Source organism: Xenopus tropicalis, chromosome 1 (assembly GCF_000004195.4).
Source record: "Xenopus tropicalis strain Nigerian chromosome 1, UCB_Xtro_10.0, whole genome shotgun sequence".
NCBI classification, from domain to species: Eukaryota; Metazoa; Chordata; class Amphibia; order Anura; family Pipidae; genus Xenopus; species Xenopus tropicalis.
In genome coordinates, this window is record NC_030677.2 from 85,294,446 (window position 1) to 85,315,015 (window position 20,570).

At 39.7% G+C, this 20,570-nt stretch overlaps 1 protein-coding gene across 8 annotated transcripts in view; it reads left to right on the forward strand.

The window, feature by feature from the left end:
- lin54 (lin-54 DREAM MuvB core complex component) overlaps positions 1–20,570 on the forward strand; it is a 65,738-nt gene that overhangs the window by 32,148 nt on the left and 13,020 nt on the right. For all 8 annotated transcript variants that reach the window (XM_031901839.1, XM_012965571.3, XM_012965561.3 and 5 more), the window contains 4 exon segments: positions 1,718–1,916; positions 9,943–10,016; positions 10,233–10,430; positions 12,902–12,993. In XM_031901839.1, coding sequence (XP_031757699.1) covers positions 1,718–1,916; positions 9,943–10,016; positions 10,233–10,430; positions 12,902–12,993 — 563 coding nt within the window.

The following is a 20,570-nucleotide window of genomic DNA, read 5'->3' on the forward strand; positions in this document are numbered from 1 at the left end:
CCCTGAGACAGAAGTTAGTGCACCCTAAAGACACAACACCAAAGAACATGAAAAGTAATGTGGTCTATTCTGTCCATTGTAGTGAAGAGTGCTCTGATACAATGGGGAGACAATACAACCTCTCTGGAAGAGAATGGCCCAACATAAGAGGGCTAACTCCTCAGGACAAGACTCGGCAGTCTATCTACATCTCAAGGAAAAATGACACTCTTTGAGGATAGTGACGTGCTTATTTTGGACCAAGAAGACAGATGGTTTGAAAAAGGTGTGAAAGAGGCCATTTATGCCAGACAGGAAAAACCATCCCTGACCAGAAGAGGGGGCCTGCAACACTGAATAAGTTCAGTGGAACCATTGTGATTGGATGTCTGTGACTGTGCTAACTGTACCCCTCAAGGGTTTGAATGCCAGGGAATTCCCTACCACTCTGTTGAACTGAAGAAGTCACTTGGACGAGTGGTAAAATGTTTTCAAGAAAACTCAGAAAGGTTCACTTGTTTTTAGACTTAATTCTGCTAGTTACTGTATATGTATATACTCAAGTATAAGCAGAGGTACCTAATTTTACCTAAGAAAACCTCTCCTTATTGACTCGAGCCTAAGGTGGGAAATGCAGCAACTACTGCTAAGTTTCAATAATACAAAATAAATACCAATAAAATTACATTAAATGAGGCATCAGTGGGGTATATGCTTTTAAATATTTATTTCAAAGAAAAACAGTAAACTAGCTCTGTAAGTGGAGAAGAGGGTCAACAAAAACAATATAGTATCAACATTGATACCATAAAGAGTACTACCCCCTTAGCTCAATCAGCAACCAAGCTAAAACACAAAGGGGCTGATTTACTTACCCACGAACGGGTCGAAATGAGTCCGATTGCGTTTTTTTCGTAATGATCGGTATTTTGCGATTTTTTCGTATTTTTTCGGATTCTTTACGAATTTTTCGTTACCAATACGATTTTTGCGTAAAAACGCAAGTTTTTCGTAGCCATTACGAAAGTTGCGTAAAATCTGGCGATTTTTCGTAGCGTTAAAACTTGCGCAAAAAGTTGCGCTTTTTTCGTAGCGTTAAAACTTACGCGAAACTTTGCACCTTTTAAGTTTTAACGCTACGAAAAAAGCGCAACTTTTTACGCAACTTTCGCAATGGATACGAAAAACTCGCGTTTTTACGCAAAAATCGTATTGGTAACGAAAAATTCGTAAAGAATCCGAAAAAATCGCAAAACATACGAAACAGTCGCAAAATGTTCGTTTTCAAGTCGGAACTTTTCCAATTCGGGTCGGATTCGTGGGTTAGTAAATCAGCCCCAAAGTGTTAAAATCCTTCAAAACTATATATAGTTTATATAGAATATAAAGTGCAATGTCCAGGGCACTGGAGGGTCTGGTTGGGGGTGACCTAATTTGCACACAAAGGACAGAGGGTACTAGTCTCGAGGGACCCATGGTACCCGACTCAAGTATAAGCCGAGGGTGACTTTTTTTTTTTTAGCACATTTTGGGTGCTGAAAAACTAGGCTTATACTGGAGTATATACAGTACATCAAAATTGTAAAAATGACTGCTTTAAAATATAACCTGTAAGTTGAAATTGGGGTATACATGTGTTTAATATGAATGTTATTTATTAGAGCTGATGTTGTGTATTTGCAAAAATATTAATGCTATATACAACTCTGAAATTCTTCTTTCTGTGTTTGACCTTCAGGGTGTAAAATCATCTGTTGGCGGCATCAACACACCTCAGTTTAAGACCATAATTCCTCTTGCTGCTGCCCCAAATGTTCAGCAGATCCAGGTTCCTGGAAGTAAATTTCACTATGTCCGGCTTGTCACAGCATCTACAGCCAGCAACACAACACCGTCCAGCCAGATCCAAAGCACCAGCACGCAACCTCTACAGCAAGGTGTGTGGCATCTGCATGCTTATGGCAGACAGGATATCGCACTAAATAATTGCATCACTCTTAACTCTTTCAATAGTTCCATTGTCGCGGGCGACTAATCTTCCCGAAATGCCATCCCACCGACGAAAATGTAAATGACCGGTGGGATGGCATACGCGGCGCCGCGATTTCCCCGAAATCGCGGAAGTTGCCTTGAGAGGCCGCGTATGCCATCCCACCGGCGATTTACATACTCGCCGGTGGGATGGTATTTCGGGGAGATTAGATCCCAGGTGCATTTATCCACATTAAATCTCATCTGCCACTTAGCCTTCCAGATTGCTAGTTTTTCAAGATCCTGCTGCAAGGATGCCACATTCTCGGTAGAATTGATTGGGCTGCAGAGCTTTGTGTCATCTGCAAACACTGATAATTTACTTCTCAGGTAAATTTAATTGTTTTTATGATGAAGTTGGACAATGGGATTGCAGTAGATGTGATCTATTTGGATTTTGCCAAAACGTTTGATACAGTGCAGCATAAACAATCTGCTATCTAAACTAAAATCTCTTATTTGTAGTAGTGTTTGTACACGGATAGGAAATTGATTGTGAACACAGGGCTTGGTTGTCAGTGGTACATTCTTTGTTTGGAGTAGGATTACACAGGGTTCTATATTGGCTCCACTTTTATTTGTTTATTAATGACTTAAGGTGCCCATACACCTTCAGATCTGCTTGCTTGGCGACATCACCTACGGGTGGGCGATATCGGGAGAATCCAGGCTGATTCGATCGTTTGGCCCTGGGGCCAAACGATCAAATTATTATGGCGGGTATAGGCAAAGTCGGACGAGCCGATGCGGTCCCTGATCCGATTTCAGGACAGATATCGGTCGGGCAGGCCCGTCTGTAGTGCCCATACACGGGCCGATTAGCTGTCCATAGCATCTGATCTCGCACAGTTCATAAGATAACTGGACAAATCATCCTTAATATGAATGCCAGGGGTTCACTAAACAGTTTGATGCCCAGTGTGCATAGGTTTACGAAAGTATGTGGCTTTTGGAGGGTCCAAGGTGAGGATACCCCATATTATCTATAATTTCTGTAATTTTAGCTACTGCAAAATCAACACATTTGCATAATTTTATCTGGACTAAAGCTACAAAAAAGTATGCTTACCCCAGAAAACTATATATTTTCTGAAAGTACATATTGCCCAAAGTCTGGAGTAAAAAGACGTGTAGACATTTTAAAGTACCAAGCTGCAAAGCTTTCCTAAAGTTGGCAGGTGACACCTGGAAACCATATATTTTTGGAAAGGACACATGCAGACAAATCCAAAATGGGTAAATATTTATTTTTACCCGAAACTGCAAAGCTAACCGCTTTGATGGCATTTCTGAAAATCACCTAAAAAAATTGCAATTTGCCATTTTTCTTGCAGAATTTCTTAAATACAATGACAATCGCCCTAAATTTAAATGCCAGAGGTTTACTGAACAGTTGGATGCCCAATATGCATAGCTATATCAAAATATGTGAAATGTACAGACCCCAGATGAAAATAGTCCATATGAATTTTTTCGCCTGCCAACTTAGCTTTTTGTGTGACAGCATATTATAAGTAAACATTCTAATGAATACAAAGTGGGTAAAGACACCTAGGCGGAGGGTGGTTTTTGCATTGGGGAAGCTAATTTTACCAATGTTTTTACAACAATCTTTTGCAAGCCCACATTATTATTATTATTATTATTATTAACATTTATTTATAAAGCGCCAACATATTCCGCAGCGCTGTACAATAAGTGGGTTTCATACATTGGACATACAGAGTAACCTATAAAGCAATCAATAACCGATACAAGAGGTGAAGAGGGCCCTGCCCAAAAGAGCTTACAATCTACAAGGAGAAAGGGTTGAGACACAAGGTGTGGGAATGGGCATGACCAGAGTTGTGAGAGGTGTGGCACAGGGTATTGTTAAACTAGATTAGGGTAAGCTTCTCTAAATAAATGTGTTTTTAGAGATCTCTTGAAGGCAGAGAGATTGGGAGAAAGTCTGATGGGAGCGAATTCCAGAGAAGGGGGGCAGCCCATGCAAAGTCTTGAATGTGAGCATGTGAGGAGGGAATGAGAGAGGAGTTGAGGAGCAGGTCAGTAGAGGAGCATAACAAGCGGGTTGGATGGTACCTAGAGATGAGTTCAGAGATATAGGGTGGGGCAGACTTATTAACTGCTTTAAATGTGAGAGTCATTAGTTTGAATTTTATCCTGGATGGTAGGGGAAGCCAGTGCAAGGATTGGCAGAGTGGCATGGCAGAGGAGGAGCAGTTGGAGAGGTGTATGTGCCTGGCAGCAATATTCATTATGGACTGGAGAGGGGACAGTCTTTGAAGGGGAAGGCCAATTAATAGGGAGTTACAGTAGTCCAGGCGCGATATAAGAGAGTGAATAAGAATTTTGGCAGCATCTTGGGTGATAAATGATCGTATTTTGGAGATATTTCTTAGGTGAAAGTGACCTGATTTGATAAGTGATTGGATATGAGGAGTAAAGGACAGGGCAGAATCAAGGATAACCACAAGGCACCGGGCGTGGGAAAATGGGGTGATGGTAGAATTGTTAACCGTTATAGATACCTCGGGAACAATGTGGGCCTTGGATGGGGGAAAGAGAACCAGTTCAGTCTTAGAGAGGTTTAGTTTAAGGTAACGTTGGGACATCCAAGTGGAGATAGCGGACAGGCAGGAAGAGACGCGAGTTAGAAGCTCTGGGTTGAGATCAGGAGAGGAAAGATAGATCTGAGTATCGTCAGCATAGAGGTGGTTCTGAAAGCCGAAAGAATTGATAAATTTGCCAACTGAGGAGGTATAGAGAGAAAATAGTAAGGGGCCCAGGACAGAGCCTTGAGGAACCCCGACAGAGAGAGGCAGGGAAGAAGATGATTCCCCATTGTAAGAGACACTTAAGGATCGATCTGAGAGATAAGATGAAAACCAGGATAAGGCAGTGTCACGAATGCCAAGAGAGCGGAGAGTCTGGAGGAGAAGAGGGTGATCCACAGTGTCAAAAGCAGCAGAGAGATCGAGAAGTATTAGTAGCGAATAGTGTTTTTTGGCTTTAGCCGAAAGGAGGTCATTTGTCGGGTTAGAGCAGTTTCGGTGGAGTGTTGTTGTCTAAAACCAGATTGTAGGGGATCCAGGAGGTCAGTCAGTTGTAAACTAGGCGCTCGAGCAGTTTGGAGATGAATGGGAGCAGAGAGATAGGTCGGAGGTTAGTAGGATTGGAGGGATCAAGTGAGGGTTTTTTCAGAATAGGGGTTACAAGTGCATGTTTCAGTTGGGAGGGAAAGATTCCAGTAGAGAGCGAGAGATTGAATAGTTGAGTTAAGGCTTTGATAAGACAGGGGCTGGCATTATGTAGAAGTTTGGTAGGAATGGGATCAAGCGGGCAGGTAGTAAGGTGAGAGGAAGACAACAGTTTGAGACTTCCTCTTCAGTCACTGGGGAGAAGGAGCCAAGAAGAGACTGGGTAGCATGTAGGGAGGGAGGGGAATGGTTATGGGGATTAAGTTGTGCAATGTCACTTCGGAGGGTGTCAATTTTATTTTTAAAGTGCTCTGCAATAGCTTGAGCAGTGACTGAAGCACACGGAGGAGGGGACAGCAGAGAGTTAAAGGTAGAGAAGAGTTGTGCAGGTTTTTTAGAGAGGGAGTTAAAGGAACAGTAACACCAAAAAATGAAAGTGTATTAAAGTAACTAAAATATAATGTGCTGCTGCCCTGCACTGGTAAAAGTTGTGTGTTTAATTCAGAAAGTCTACTATAATTTATATAAATGAGTTGCTATGTAGCCATGGAGGCAGCCATTCAAAGGAGAAAAGGCACAGGCACATTGCAGATAACAGATAAACACTATTGTATTCTACAGAGCTTATCTGTTATCTGCTATGTAACCTGTGCCTTTTCTCCTTTTTTCCAGCTTGAATGGCTGCCCCCGTGGCTACACAGCAGTTTATTATATAAACTATACTAGTGTTACTGTAGCAAACACACCAGTTTTACCAGTGCAGGGCAACAGTGCATTATATTTTTATTACTTTAAAGCGCTTTAATTTTTTAGTGTTACTGTTCCTTTAATAAGTGCAGTGAAGTAGGTTTGTTTACTTTGGCAGAGGGTGGTGTTGTAGGAGAGCAGAGCAGATTTGTAGGTGCAGAAATCTGACTCTGACCTTGATTTGCGCCAGCGGCGCTCAAGTGTACGTGACTGTTTTTGGAGGGATTTGGTATGAGCAGTGTGCCAGGGTTGGAGTGGTTTGGGCCTCATGCGTTTTGTCTTGGCAGGAGCAAGCTCATTAAGGGCAGCGGCGAGTGTGCTGTAATAGACAGAGGTAGCCTGATTAGGACAAGAGACAGTTAGGATGTTAGAGTAAAGAGAGTCAAAGGAAGAAGAGAGATGTGACGTGTTTAGGGATTGCAGGTCTCGGTATGTGTATGTTTGGGGGATATCAGAGGGTGTAGAGGGAGTTAGCGAGAGTTGAAATGTGAGCAGATTGTGATCAGAGAGGGGGGAAAGGGGAGTTAGTGAAGTTGGAGGTAGAACAACATTTTGTAAATATAAGATCCAGGGAGTTTCCATTAGAGTGAGAGGGGGAGTCAGCACAGAGATAACCCAAAGGAGGATGTTAGTGAAAGGAGTTTAGAGGCAGCAGGGGCATTAGGATTGTTAACAGGTATGTTAAAGTCACCTAGTACAATGGATGGGAAGTCAGAGGAAAGGAAGTAAGGAAGCCAGGCAGAAAAGTTGTCAAAGAATTGTGAGGTCGGTCCAGGAGGTCGGTATATGACCGCAATGCGAAGCGAAGCAGGGGAGAAGAGCCTAATAGAGTGAACCTCAAATGAGGAAAATGAAAGAGAACGAGGAGGTGGAAGGACTTTAAATGAATAGCGGGGGGAGAGAAGGAGTCCTACCCCACCCTCTGCCCTGTTTCCAGGTCTGCGAGTGTGAGTAAGGTGTAGCCCCCCAAAGGACAGAGCAGCAGGTGAGGCAGTGTCAGTAGGGGCCAAGTCTCAGTTATTGCAAATAAGTTAAGCAATTTAGCGATGAAAAGGTCATGTATGGAGGTGAGCCTTGAAAAAGCCATAGAGATGTAAATACAGCTTACATTATGTGTGCCTAATTTTTTAACAATGTGCACTAGCCATTGAATACATGGGGTTATACTTTCTGAGAAAGCAATGGCTATTGTGTAGCTGCAGGGCCAGTTTGCTATCTACAGTGGATATAAAACGTCTACACACCCCTGGTAAAATGTCAGGTTTCTGTGCTGTACAAAAATGAGACAAAGATAAATCATTTCAGAACTTTTTCCACCTTTAATGTGACCTATAAACTGTACCACTCAATTGAAAAACAAACTGAAATCTTTTAGGTGGAGGGAAGAAAACCAAAAAAACTAAAATAATGTGGTTGCATAAGTGTGCACACCCTCTTCTAACTGGGGATGTAGCTGTGTTCAGAATTAAGCAATCACATCAAAATCATGTTAAATAGGAGTCCGCATTCACCTACCATCATTTAAAGTTCCTCTGATTAACCCCAAATAAGGTTCAGCTGCTCTAGTTGGTCTTTCCTGACATTTTTTTAGTCGCATCCCACAGCAAAAGCCATGGTCCACAGAGAGCTTCCAAAGCATCAGAGGGATCTCATTGTTAAAAGATATCAGTCAGGAGAAGGGTACAAAAGAGTTTCAAAGGCATTAGATATACCATGGAACACAGTGGAGACAGTCATCATCAAGTGGAGAAAATATGGCACAACAGTGACATTACCAAGAACTGGACGTCCCTCCAAAATTGATGAAAAGACAAGAAGAAAAGTGGTCAGAGAGGCTACCAAGAGGCCTACAGCAACATTAAAGGAGCTGCAGGAATATCTGGCAAGTACTGGCTGTGTGGTACATGTGACAACAATCTCCCGTATTCTTCATATGTCTGGGCTATGGGGTAGAGGGCAAGATGAAAGCCTTTTCTTACGAAGAAAAACATCCAAGCCAGGCTACATTTTGCAAAAACACATCTGAAGTCTCCCAAAAGCATGTGGGAAAAGGTGTTATGGTCTGATGAAACCAAGGTTGAACTTTTTGGCCATAATTCAAAAAAAATATGTTTGGCGCAAAAACAATACTGCACATCACCAAAAGAACACCATGCCCACAGTGAAGCATGGTGGTGGCAGCATCATGCTTTGGGGCTGTTTTTCTTCAGCTAGAACTGGGGCCTTAGTTAAGATAGAGAGAATTATGAACAGTTCCAAAAAACAGTCAATATTGGCACAAAACCTTCAGGCTTCTGCTACAAAGCTGAACATGAACATTTTTCAGCATGACAACGACCCAATTCACCGGAAGAAGATTAAAGTTTTGGAATGGCTCAGTCAGAGCCCAGACCTGAATCCGATTGAAAATCTGTGGGGTGATCCGAAGAGGGCTGTGCACAGGAGATGCCCTCGCAATCTGACAGATTTGGAGTGTTTCTGCAAAGAAGAGTGGGCAAATCTTGTAAAGTCAAAATGTGCCATGCTGATAGACATACTCAAAAAGACTGTGCTGTAATAAAATCAAAAGGTGCTTCAACAAAGTATTAGTTTAAGGGTGTACACACTTATGCAACCACATTATTTTAGATTTCAGTTTGGTTTTCAATTGAGTGGTACAGTTTATAGGTCGAATTAAAGGTGGAAAAAGTTCTGAACTGATTTATCTTTGTCTCATGTTTGTACAGAACAGGAACCTGACGCTTTATCAGGGGTGTGTAGACTTTTTATATCCACTGTAAGTTGAAATGAGCATATCAAGTTAGACAATAAAGCTTACAGGAACCCACAAACTAGAAAACTATAAACACACAACCCCCTTATACAGAGCAATTTTCCAGAAATATAAACAACAAACAAATACAGTATTTAACACACAAACTAGGAGTAGGCAAAGTAGGCACCTGCCTAGGGCGCAGTCACTTGGTAGGGAAAGGGTTAATGGCACTGTGTTGCCAATCCATTATGGAGAGGATAACAAAGCAAGCAAGGTTTTGAGCTGTATTAATAGGGGTATAGATTTGTGAGGGAGTGCATTATTGTTCCCCTTTAAAAGCACTGTTAAGGCCCCATCTAAGAAAATGCTGTGCAGTTTTGGTTTCCAGTGCTTTACATGATTTTATTGAATTTGAAAGGGTCCAAAGGTCGGTTATGCTGGTAAAATGTATGGAAAGTTTCCATTGTGAGAAAGAATGATCAAGTTTATGCATCATTATGCAGCATTGTTTATGCTGGAGAGGAGGTGCTTAAAGGACATGTATACCCTACAATACATACAATGCTTTTCTAACATCTGTACCCTGGTGGCTTCAGAACACTTCACACATCAAACTCGTTTCTCAGTACCAACTGTATATACTCAAATATAAGCCTAGGGTTAGTTTTTCAGCACATTTTTGGTGCTGAAAAACTCAGCTTATACTCAAGTATATACGGTATACTAGATATGTCCAACCCTCTTGTTTGTTTGTCTGCAGTTTTTTAAATATCCAGTATTAGTGTAATTTTATTAAATCTTTGTCAAGCTTTTCACAGTACAGCTCTTTCTAACGCTAACATTTATCAGAGCTCTTGTGCTAATATTCACAAAGTCACCCTAAAGTGTTTTTTTTATTTTATGTCACCAGTAAGAGAGCTGTGTATTTACATATCAGTGCTTTCTACACAATAAACCTGCTTGGGGGGCATGATAAAGGACAATTTTAAGAAACTTCACCAGCTTTCCTTCTGCATCTGACCAGTGCTCAGTATACAGTAAGGAATAACCATTTTTTGCTTAATAAACACAATGGTATAGGAGCCACTGTATAGTGTGAACCTAGAAAACTAACTTAACTCCCCCTTTATGCCAACTATTTAATTTAGATTTTATCCAGTAGCTGACAAATAGGTTATTATTTGCAGTGCTTCATTCATTTATATTTCTCTCTCTCTCTCATAACTAAAGCTAAACCAGTGGTTGTTAATGCAACGCCTGTGAGGATGTCTGTTCCCATTATTCCAGCACAGACTGTCAAACAAGTAAGTCTAAACTTCATATTCAGATAGATGGTGAGTATTCAGAAAATTGTTTGTTTTATTATTTTGTGCTTGAATAATCTTTGATTTCAGCTTTTTTTCCCCCATAAAAAACTTTTTACTATTAAAGAGTTTTTGCTTTAACCTAGACACATGTTTAACATTAATGTATGTATGTTTATTTATGGTTATGTGCATTCAAGTTCATTACCTTTTTAGGTTGTTCCCAAGCCATTAAATGCAGCTTCCCAGATTGTCACAACAAGCCAGCCACAGCAGCGGCTTCTTATGCCAGCTACGCCACTTGCACAAATACAGCCCAGCCTTACGAACCTTCCAGCAGGCACTGTGTTAGCCTCTGCACCAGGGACTGGAAATGTAGGTTATGCTGTCCTACCTGCTCAGTATGTCACTCAGGTGAGTAAATTAATGTTACGGAATTAAGACACTGTCTGTCAATTGAGTTTTATAATCAATTATCCTGTAATGTATTGTTCAATTTATATGGTGACTTAGGGGCAGATTTATCAAAACACGAATTCGAATCATGAATGGAAAAATTCGGATTGGAAACGAAAATTTCTGAAGATTGCAAATATCCCGAAAATGCTTACGAAAAAATCGTATTACTCACGATAATATCGTATTGGCGATCCGAAAGTCACAAAATTTTCGTAACGACTATTGTAAACAGCGGCAGAGCCTTTCCAAAATTTTTCGAGCAAAAAAATCGGCAAGAATACGCTCGGAGCGTTCGTGTCTTGGTGAATCTTCCCCTTAGACTTAGGCCCATAAGGAACCAAACTTTTAGACTGCTGCAGTCCTTTTATTGGGTTCTTCCTTTATAGTTGATTGTAAAAAGTTGATCAATGATAAACCTTTCCCTTAATTATCACATGGGGACACTGACACCCTAAATGGCAACCATTTAGCCAAATTTATTGTCATGCTCTTCAAAGACAATACTGGAACACATTTCAAACCCAGTACTGTGAGGTTGTTCCAGTATGGTTTTAAATGCAGTAGTCAGACAAATACTTGATTTTGGGGGTTACAATGTATGTGATTTACTTACACCTATCACCCTATCACTTTATTCACCTTCCAAACACTTTTTTTTACTATTGTTTTTAGATAGTACACCAGAAAAGTTTTTTCAAGTGCTATATATAAATTTATTTTTTTTTACCTTTTCTTAGTTTCATTTTTTTTTTTACCTTCCTGTGTCACCCTAGAGTAGCTCTGGGAGGGGAAAACTTACTGTAAATTGTTATTTGATACATTAGTTGATACATATGTTCTCTTTGGAATTGCTGAGTAGTCAGCTGATAAATAATCTATACATACTTTGCTAATGTTCCAGGAATGATACTGAGTAGTAGCCTCAGAGAGCAGTAGGTTTTTTTTTTTTTGTTTTTTTTTACCCCAATTTGAAGACTAGACGGAAGGTAGATGATTAATAAACACCAAAATAAAATGAGGACCAAGTGACATTGTTTGTATTTTTAATTTAAAAAATAGTAGTACAGGTATGAAATCCATTAGCCGGAATCCCCTTTTCCCCCAAAAAGCCATGTCCAATAGACACTATTTTAATCAAATGACATTTTTGAAAATGACTTTCTCTGTAATAATAAGATAGTACCTAGTCCTTGACCCTAACTAAGATATATGAAGGCTAAACAATCCTGTTGGGTTTATTTATTTTTTGTAGACAAAGTATAGATCCTTATTACGAAAAGACTCCTTATCTGAGAAACCCCAGGTCCTGAGCATTTTGGATAACCGGTCCCATACCTGTATTTGAAATTAATATAGTCTGCTCTGTATAAACATACTCTAACCTACTTCTTTTGTTAGTTTTGAGGTAAGGAGCAGTTCATTATAAAGAATAGTGAGGGCTTTTAGTGGAAATTTTTACCACTTTTATTGTAACAACAAATAACTGAAACCATTAAAAACGTAGGCATAAATTATGTTCTGCACTAGAACTAGTCTTAAGAGATTTTGCCCTTTTGTCTGGTCGCAAACTTATTTTGCCTTTTTGCTGCCATACAGGAAATAGGCTTTAGGAAAAGGAATTTGGGACACTGTAGTTAGCTTCCAGTGCTATATGAATTGTACTGTTTTCTTTTCCAATTGCAAACAAATCCATGGCACTCTATCCTATTTTAAAGGGAAAATGTATTTACCATCAATTCTAATTATATAATTCCTGTTGTATAACACTCTTTGCACTGTCTGTTCTTCTTGGATGTTGTCATCTCCTACCATTCTAAAGCTCTGGCTTCTAGTTTGCTCCTGTGAACTGGTACAAATCAATCAAGTTGTACATGGGCTGGAAAAGGGGAAGCTAATATCCAGAGTTGCAGGAGGGCAAAATGCTGATTGAATGAAGGGCCACCATCAGAAATTTGGGCCCCTTAAAAGTTTTGTCTTCCCCCATGTACACAAACACTTAAATAAGTAATGTAAGTTTCTAGGCAAGTTACACAAAAAAAAAAAAAAAAACACATACAAGAGTATTGTAGAAATGATACCTATTGTTAGCCAACATAGGTATCATTTCTACAATACTCTTGTATTTGTTTTTTTTTATTAGGTAAGTTACACAAATAAACTACAGTTAAATTCCTTAGAAAAAGTAACACTTCAAAAACTACAAATATAAAGAATGTGGTCTTGGAATACCACGTTCTACATAATACTAAATGTAAATTCTAATGTGAAATAACACTTTAAGAAACACTAACCTAGATGCACATTGGATTGATGGGGCATGAGACAGTAAATTGTATGTGGTTCTACATTTCTAAAATTAAGGTTTTTGGTTTTGGCTCTATTGTTGCAGATCATTTTCTTTATTCCTTCAAATTGTGCTTTTTCAGTTGCAGCAGTCCTCGTATGTTTCTATAGCAAGCAATGCAGGGTTATCAGGAACAACAGCTGCTCAGAATCAGCCAAGAGGGCCATTGAATGGGTGAGTACCACATAGCGAGCTTTTCCTTGGTTGTTATTTTTCCTTGTTGGGACCCTTGTAAGGCTAAAGCCACACATGGCTTTTATAAACAGGCAAGAGACACCAACTTCCATTCTGTGATGTTACTGCATCTGAAGGAACACACTGGCCTGGGTGAAGGAGTGCATTGTGGATTTCTGTGCAAAAACGCTAGAGAATGCATTTTCACACCAAAATAACTTATAGATGCAGTAACATTACAAAGCGGAGCTGAGCAGATTGGGTGTTTCTATATGTATATCTTATAAATACAAGCTGAGAACCAGCCACGTTTCACTGTAGCCTAATGGAGACTCTCCTGGTGTGATATTTGACATGTGACCTGTGGCACCTGCTTGTTCCCCGCAGTGTCTGCCCTAGGCAGAGAATTCTCCTTCCTTTTGCTTTCCTTCTTTCTATCTGTATTTCTGTGTATCTATCTATCTATTTATTGAAATATATATACATGACAGAGGACCAACACTCCAAAGTAGGTGGACATTACTTTCACCATCAAGGACAAAGGTCCTCAGGTAGGACTGACATGTTGGAATCGCATTGGAACAGTGAAATAAAAAAAACGATTTGGCCCCTGTTAATAATAAAAATATTAGATGATGACTTTTAGTTCCATGACCTGTATAAAAGCAATTAGCCGTTGGCCTTGTGCTTATAAATGTTCATAGAACTACTCAGTGACTTATAATATCCTTATATTTTACAATACTAGGTACATTATTCACCATAAAAGGTCTGATGGGTGCTTTTGTCCTGCTACAGTTTTGATACTTAGCCCGTCTACTTCCAGAAAGATTTGGTTTAATACCGAACCAAGTCGAAACCCTACTTTACATGTTAAAACCTGACCTATATATAATTCTTCACCGTGAACAAAAATTTGTTGTGTTCAGTGGAATATGATTTGAAGGGTTCAGATTTGATGCAACTTAATGTTTAGGATTTATTTGTTTTTGGACTGCACCAGTTATACCCATATTATACACCATGTATACACTATACCCATATTGTTAGGGGTGTGCTGTAGGCCTTCCAACACTTAAACAAATTGATTAACGTTTTAAAGAGCAACCAAAAAGAGGCCTCTCACACAGCACCCTTAGGCATTTTAACTGCTGTCTACCTTTAGTTCATGCTTAAACATGTTTTACTTTTTATCAAAATCATTTCATTAAAAACTGCACATATATTAATTGCAAAATCTAATTACAATTATTTAGTTAATCTCCTTAATTCTTCCCCACATCATGCATTGTTTGTGACACCAGTGATTAAAGTTTAGCAACACCTTTTCACTGTTCACAGATCTTAGTAACACCTTTTAGTCATTCACAGTTCTTGGGCATTATTGTGTTGCATTTACAATCATTCTATTGCACACTGAAAATGTGTCATTTGATCGTTGTAATTCAGCAACATCCATTATTCCACAATGCCACACAGCATATATGAAAGTCTTGTAATTATGCGCCATTTTAGCTTTGTGTATTCACCAAATATTTTAAAAAGCCCTGCACTTAAACCTGTTGTTAAGCTGGCCATACACGTGGCGATCTCACGATGTTTCGTACGACCGTCGGTCGCACGAAACATCGTCAGATCCGCCACACACCATTCAGGGCTGAATCGGCAGGTAAGGAGGTAGAAACAATAGGATTTCTACCTCCTTCTGCCGATTCAGCTCTGAAGGGAGAATTTTGGTCAGGCGCCTTCTATGGCGCCCAATCAAAATTTTCTAACTTGGCCGATCGGCGAGCCGACCGATTTCAGCAGCTTCCTGCGATATCGGTCGGCTCGCTGACATGCCATACACGCACCGATTATCGTACGAAACGAGGTTTCGTACGATAATATCGGTGCGTGTATGGCCACCTTAAGGCACAGGGAGGAACAGTGTATTGTGCTTACTTTACAGACATTTTTGCATGTGACGATCCCCACAGTTTGTTGATGAGAGAATGTCATTAATCAACTGGCTCTCTTTGCACATACATCCCGGGCATCCCCCAGATTTTTCTGATTTCAGTCACAATATACAGAGCACTTTGAAGTAGTGCACACAGCCAGCATTTGTTCAATTTGCACTGCTCCCAAACTTATCGTATCCAACGTATTAACATATCCACTCCATCAACTTCTTTTCTGCAGCATCTTTGATTGCCAGTCTGTTTTCCTGCACTATGGCTTTCCACCCTTCAGTCATTCTCTCTGACCAAAGCAGGTTTCTCCCCTTCAGTTGGTGGAGCTGCCTCTGGGCACACTTTCTTCTCTTCACACAAAACTTTAAATTAGCCCAATATGCCATTCCTTGATTTTCATTGGTTGGTTTACTACTAATAGCCCTTTTGGCTCAAAACCCTCCTGTATTTCTATTACTCAAACCTTTCCAGGACTAAATTAACTACTTATACTTCAATATACTTTCAACTTTTGAACTTTTTAACTCATTATCAAACCGTGACAACTCTATAATTAGCTGAGAAATCCTCATTCATTCAGTCAGTCTGGGTATATGGTCTTCAATTAAAACATCCACCTAACTTCTTCCTGTAATACTTGTTTATTCACATCACCACCTCTAATATTAAGATTTATGCGTTCAACCCCACACACTTCAAGGAAGCTATTTAACCCCCCGTGTTCCATAGTGTTTGGCTAAACCACTATGCATGTCCTCTTTCTCTATAGCTTTAATGTGTTCCATCGCTCTCTTTTTTTCAGTATGTTTTTCCCACATATCATTTACCACATTCTGTTACATAGATCACCTGTGTTGTGTTGCAGTTTATAAATCCTTTTAATACTTTTTACATCCAGGGCCAAACACCTAATTTCTTTTGCTTACAAATTTGCAGAGGTTACAGTGTCTGAACTTCCTACAACCTTTAACCTTTTAACTGCCTAGCACCTAATGTGCCACCTCTGCAGAGAGTCAGGAGTGATGACAGTCCCCATGGGCAACGAGCCAGGGGGGCTGTCATGTCTGTCCTGCAATGTGATTTTCACAGAAATTACCTCCAAGCAGCAGATGTGATTGCTTTGCATCTTCCTGCTCCCCCCAGTGCCGCCCACTAGCTTTCTGCTGCACAGCACTCTGCAGGCATGGACCCACCAAGGCCCCCCTCCCCCCAGTGATCCCTGCATCCCTTCTATTCCAGAACAGGTAAGTGGCATTTATTTGCACAACTACAGACTTGCATACATTTACACACACATGAAGCACACAATGTAGCAGTTTTTTTTTCCCATTTTGCAAACTTAGACACACACTGCCACACAACTTTTAGATGCATATACACTTTATTTTTTTTTTACTCATTTTATTTTACCTTTTGTCTTTTGTTTTTCCCTCAGAACTGTTTGTTTTGGCAGCGTGACTATTAGAGCAGGTATTTTGACCGCTTATTTTGTTATTTCATTAATCTGAACAATTTTTGTGGTTGTATTGTATTTTTATCCATTAAATATTGTTCCTGATCTGTTTTATAGAATAGCTTTGCAGTTTGGTACTTACGTGTTTAGGGTGTTTTTTTTATGGTTACCTAATGACCTGTAGAAAATAAGATGCTGCAAAGTGGAAGTTTTAAGGTGATTTTTGGAAGTGTCATCAAAATCGGCAAATTTAGGAAAGTTTCGCGGCTTGAAACTTTGGAGTATGTGTGTACCCATTTTGGATTTGTTGGGTGTATGGAGGAATGGCATTCAGGGGTGAGAATACATTTTTTGTAGCTTTATTTCAGATTAAATGATAAATACATAACGGCTCATATGGGGGTATTTTAATTTTGGGTCTCTAAATGCCATACACTTGGGTAAATATATGCACATTGGGCACTCATATTTAGGGTGTTTTATCTTGGTACCTAATGAAATGTGGGAAATAAGATGCTGCAAAGTGGAAGCTTTGAGGTGATTTTTGGAAATTACATCAAAATCACCAATTTTAGGAAAGCTTTGAGGCTTGGTACTTTGGAGTAGAAAGACACGTGTGCCCATTTTAGATTTGGGGGACTGTGTGAATTAACTTTTTTGTGGCTTTACCCCACATCAAATTATGTAAATGTGTTGATTTTGCAGGAGCTAAAATGACAGAAATGATAGATCATATGGGGGTATGTTCACATTGGGGCCTCTACATGCCACATACTTGGGCAAACACATGTACAGTGGAGGAAATAATTATTTGACCCCTCACTGATTTTGTAAGTTTGTCCAATGACAAAGAAATGAAAAGTCTCAGAACATTATCATTTCAATGGTAGGTTTATTTTAACAGTGGCAGATAGCACATCAAAAGGAAAATCGACAAAATAACTTTAAATAAAAGATAGCAACTGATTTGCATTTCATTGAGTGAAATAAGTTTTTGAACCCCTACCAACCATTAAGAGTTCTGGCTCCCACAGAGTGGTTAGACACTTCTACTCAATTAGTCAACCTCATTAAGGACACCTGTCTTAACTAGTCACCTGTATAAAAGACACCTGTCCACAGAATCAATCAATCAAGCAGACTCCAAACTCTCCAACATGGGAAAGACCAAAGAGCTGTCCAAGGATGTCAGAGACAAAATTGTAGACCTGCACAAGGCTGGAATGGGCTACAAAACCATTAGCAAGAAGCTGGGAGAGAAGGTGACAACTGTTGGTGCGATTGTTCGAAAATGGAAGGAGCACAAAATGACCATCAATCAACCTCGCTCTGGGGCTCCACGCAAGATCTCACCTCGTGGGGTGTCAATGATTCTGAGAAAGGTGAAAAAGCATCCTAGAACTACACGGGAGGAGTTAGTTAATGACCTCAAATTAGCAGGGACCACAGTCACCAAGAAATCCATTGGAAACACATTACACCGCAATGGATTAAAATCCTGCAGGGCTCGCAAGGTCCCCCTGCTCAAGAAGGCACATGTGCAGGCCCGTCTGAAGTTTGCCAATGAACACCTGAATGATTCTGTGAGTGACTGGGAGAAGGTGCTGTGGTCTGATGAGACCAAAATAGAGCTCTTTCGCATTAACTCAACTCACTGTGTTTGGAGGAAGAAAAATGCTGCCTATGACCCCCAAAACACCGTCCCCACCGTCAAGCATGGGGGTGGAAACATTTTGCTTTGGGGGTGTTTTTCTGCTAAGGGCACAGGACAACTTATTCGCATTAACGGGAAAATGGACGGAGCCATGTATCGTGAAATCCTGAACGACAACCTCCTTCCCTCTGCGAGGAAACTAAAAATGGGTCGTGGATGGGTGTTCCAGCACGACAATGACCCAAAACATACAGCAAAGGCAACAAAGGAGTGGCTCAAGAAGAAGCACATTAAGGTCATGGAGTGGCCTAGTCAGTCTCCGGACCTTAATCCAATAGAAAACCTATGGAGGGAGCTCAAGCTCAGAGTTGCACAGAGACAGCCTCGAAACCTTAGGGATTTAGAGATGATTTGCAAAGAGGAGTGGACCAACATTCCTCCTAAAATGTGTGCAAACTTGGTCATCAATTACAAGAAACGTTTGACCTCTGTGCTTGCAAACAAGGGTTTTTCCACTAAGTATTAAGTCTTTTTTTGTTAGAGGGTTCAAAAACTTATTTCACTCAATGAAATGCAAATCAGTTGCTATCTTTTATTTAAAGTTATTTTTTCGATTTTCCTTTTGATGTGCTATCTGCCACTGTTAAAATAAACCTACCATTGAAATGATAATGTTCTGAGACTTTTCATTTCTTTGTCATTGGACAAACTTACAAAATCAGTGAGGGGTCAAATAATTATTTCCTCCACTGTATATTGGGCATCAAACTGCTCAATGGACCCCTAGCTTTCATATTAAGGATGTTTTATCTGGTTACCTTATGACTTGTAGGAGATAAGATGCTATAGACTGGAAGCTTTTATATATGTATAGATTTCTGGGGGTAAACCTACTGTTGATGGAATTTTTCGCCTTGAAATTTAAAGTCTGCTGTTTTCTGGAGCAGAGTTTTGAAAAGTTAGTAGTGTACTGCTGGGCGTTTTTGACCTATAAAAGTAAGAAATTGCCATAATACATAAAATATTTGGTATTGGCACATTCACGAGACACGGGACTTTCCAAATCGGTTGTATTTTCATGCATAAAATAATAATAATGCTTCTGGTATATGTATTTATATTCTGAAAAATTAGGTTTTTACAGAAGTGAATTTACACAAAAATTCTAGCATATTTTAAAAGCATAGGTTGCCTTGGAAAAAAAAAACTGTATTGTTTTCCTGGGTAAACTATCCGCCTAAGGAAAGGCCCCTAAAGTGAAAGAGCACAAAATGTTTAAAAACTATCTGTCAATAAAGGTTCCGCAAATGACCTAACTGGCTGGCAATGAAAGGGTTAAGTTCTGTTTTTCCACCCCAGTTTCACACACTTATCCTAGATGTTACAAAGTGACTTTGAGTAATTAAATCCTTCATATTCTTTGCTCACCTCACTGTAATATACAGGGTCTTTCCAACTTTTTCCCAATACACTATTATTACTCAAAAGGTGCCAGTGTTCACCTAAAATCTGTTTTATTTCTTCCCATTGACGATTATAACATTTTATTAGCCTTATTTTGTTACTGTCTTCTCTCATCTCATTATAACATAACAGTTTTTTCCTTTTGTCATTATTTGCTTTCTTCCTCTATTACTACATTGTTCAGAGTAACCACCTCTGCTTCTTAACCTCCTTCTATGTCCAAGGACACCAGCATAGTGCCTTCATCCACTGTTATTCCGTCCAGTCCCTCTGGTTTCCTGGACATAGGATGGTAATTTAAATAGGAACTGTCTCAAACATCTGTCTACGTATTGACTCACCCCTTCTGTTGGTCCCCCTATGCCCAAAGTGTGGACACTGTAATCTCTAAATGTGTAAGCGAAAGCAATGGTGTTTGACCCTAGAGGTAAAAAGTATTTAATAAAAGGATTTCTAAAAATAGAAAAATGTCTTATGGAAGACATTAAAGTTATAGAGAGAATAAACAAACTATTACAGAAGGAAGCTAAGTGGATGTTTCAGTTGAAGATCATATACCCAGACGGAATGAATGAAGATTTCTTAGTAAGTAGCTAATAGTTGAAAGTATAATGAAGTATAAGTAGTTAATTTAGTCCTGGAAAGGTTTGAACAATAGAATACAGGATTTGAGCCAGTAGGGTGATTAGTAAAGCAACCAATGGAAATCAAGGAATGACACAGTGGAGTAATTTAAAATTTTGCGTGAAGAGAAGAAAGTGTACCCTGAGGAAGCCCCACTGGCTGAAGGGTGGAAAGCCATAACGCAGAAAAACGGACTGGCTACGTTTGAGAACAGCTCAAATTGAGCAAATGCTGGCTGTGTGTACTAATACTCCAAGTGCTCAGCACATTGTGACTGAAATCTGAAAAAATCAAGGGGATGCTCTGGGTATATGTGCAGAGAGAGAGCCAGTTGATTAAAGACATTTTCTCATAAACAAGCTGTGGGGATCATCCTATGCAAAAATGTCTGTAAAGTAAGCACTATATGGCTGTTCCTTACAGTGCC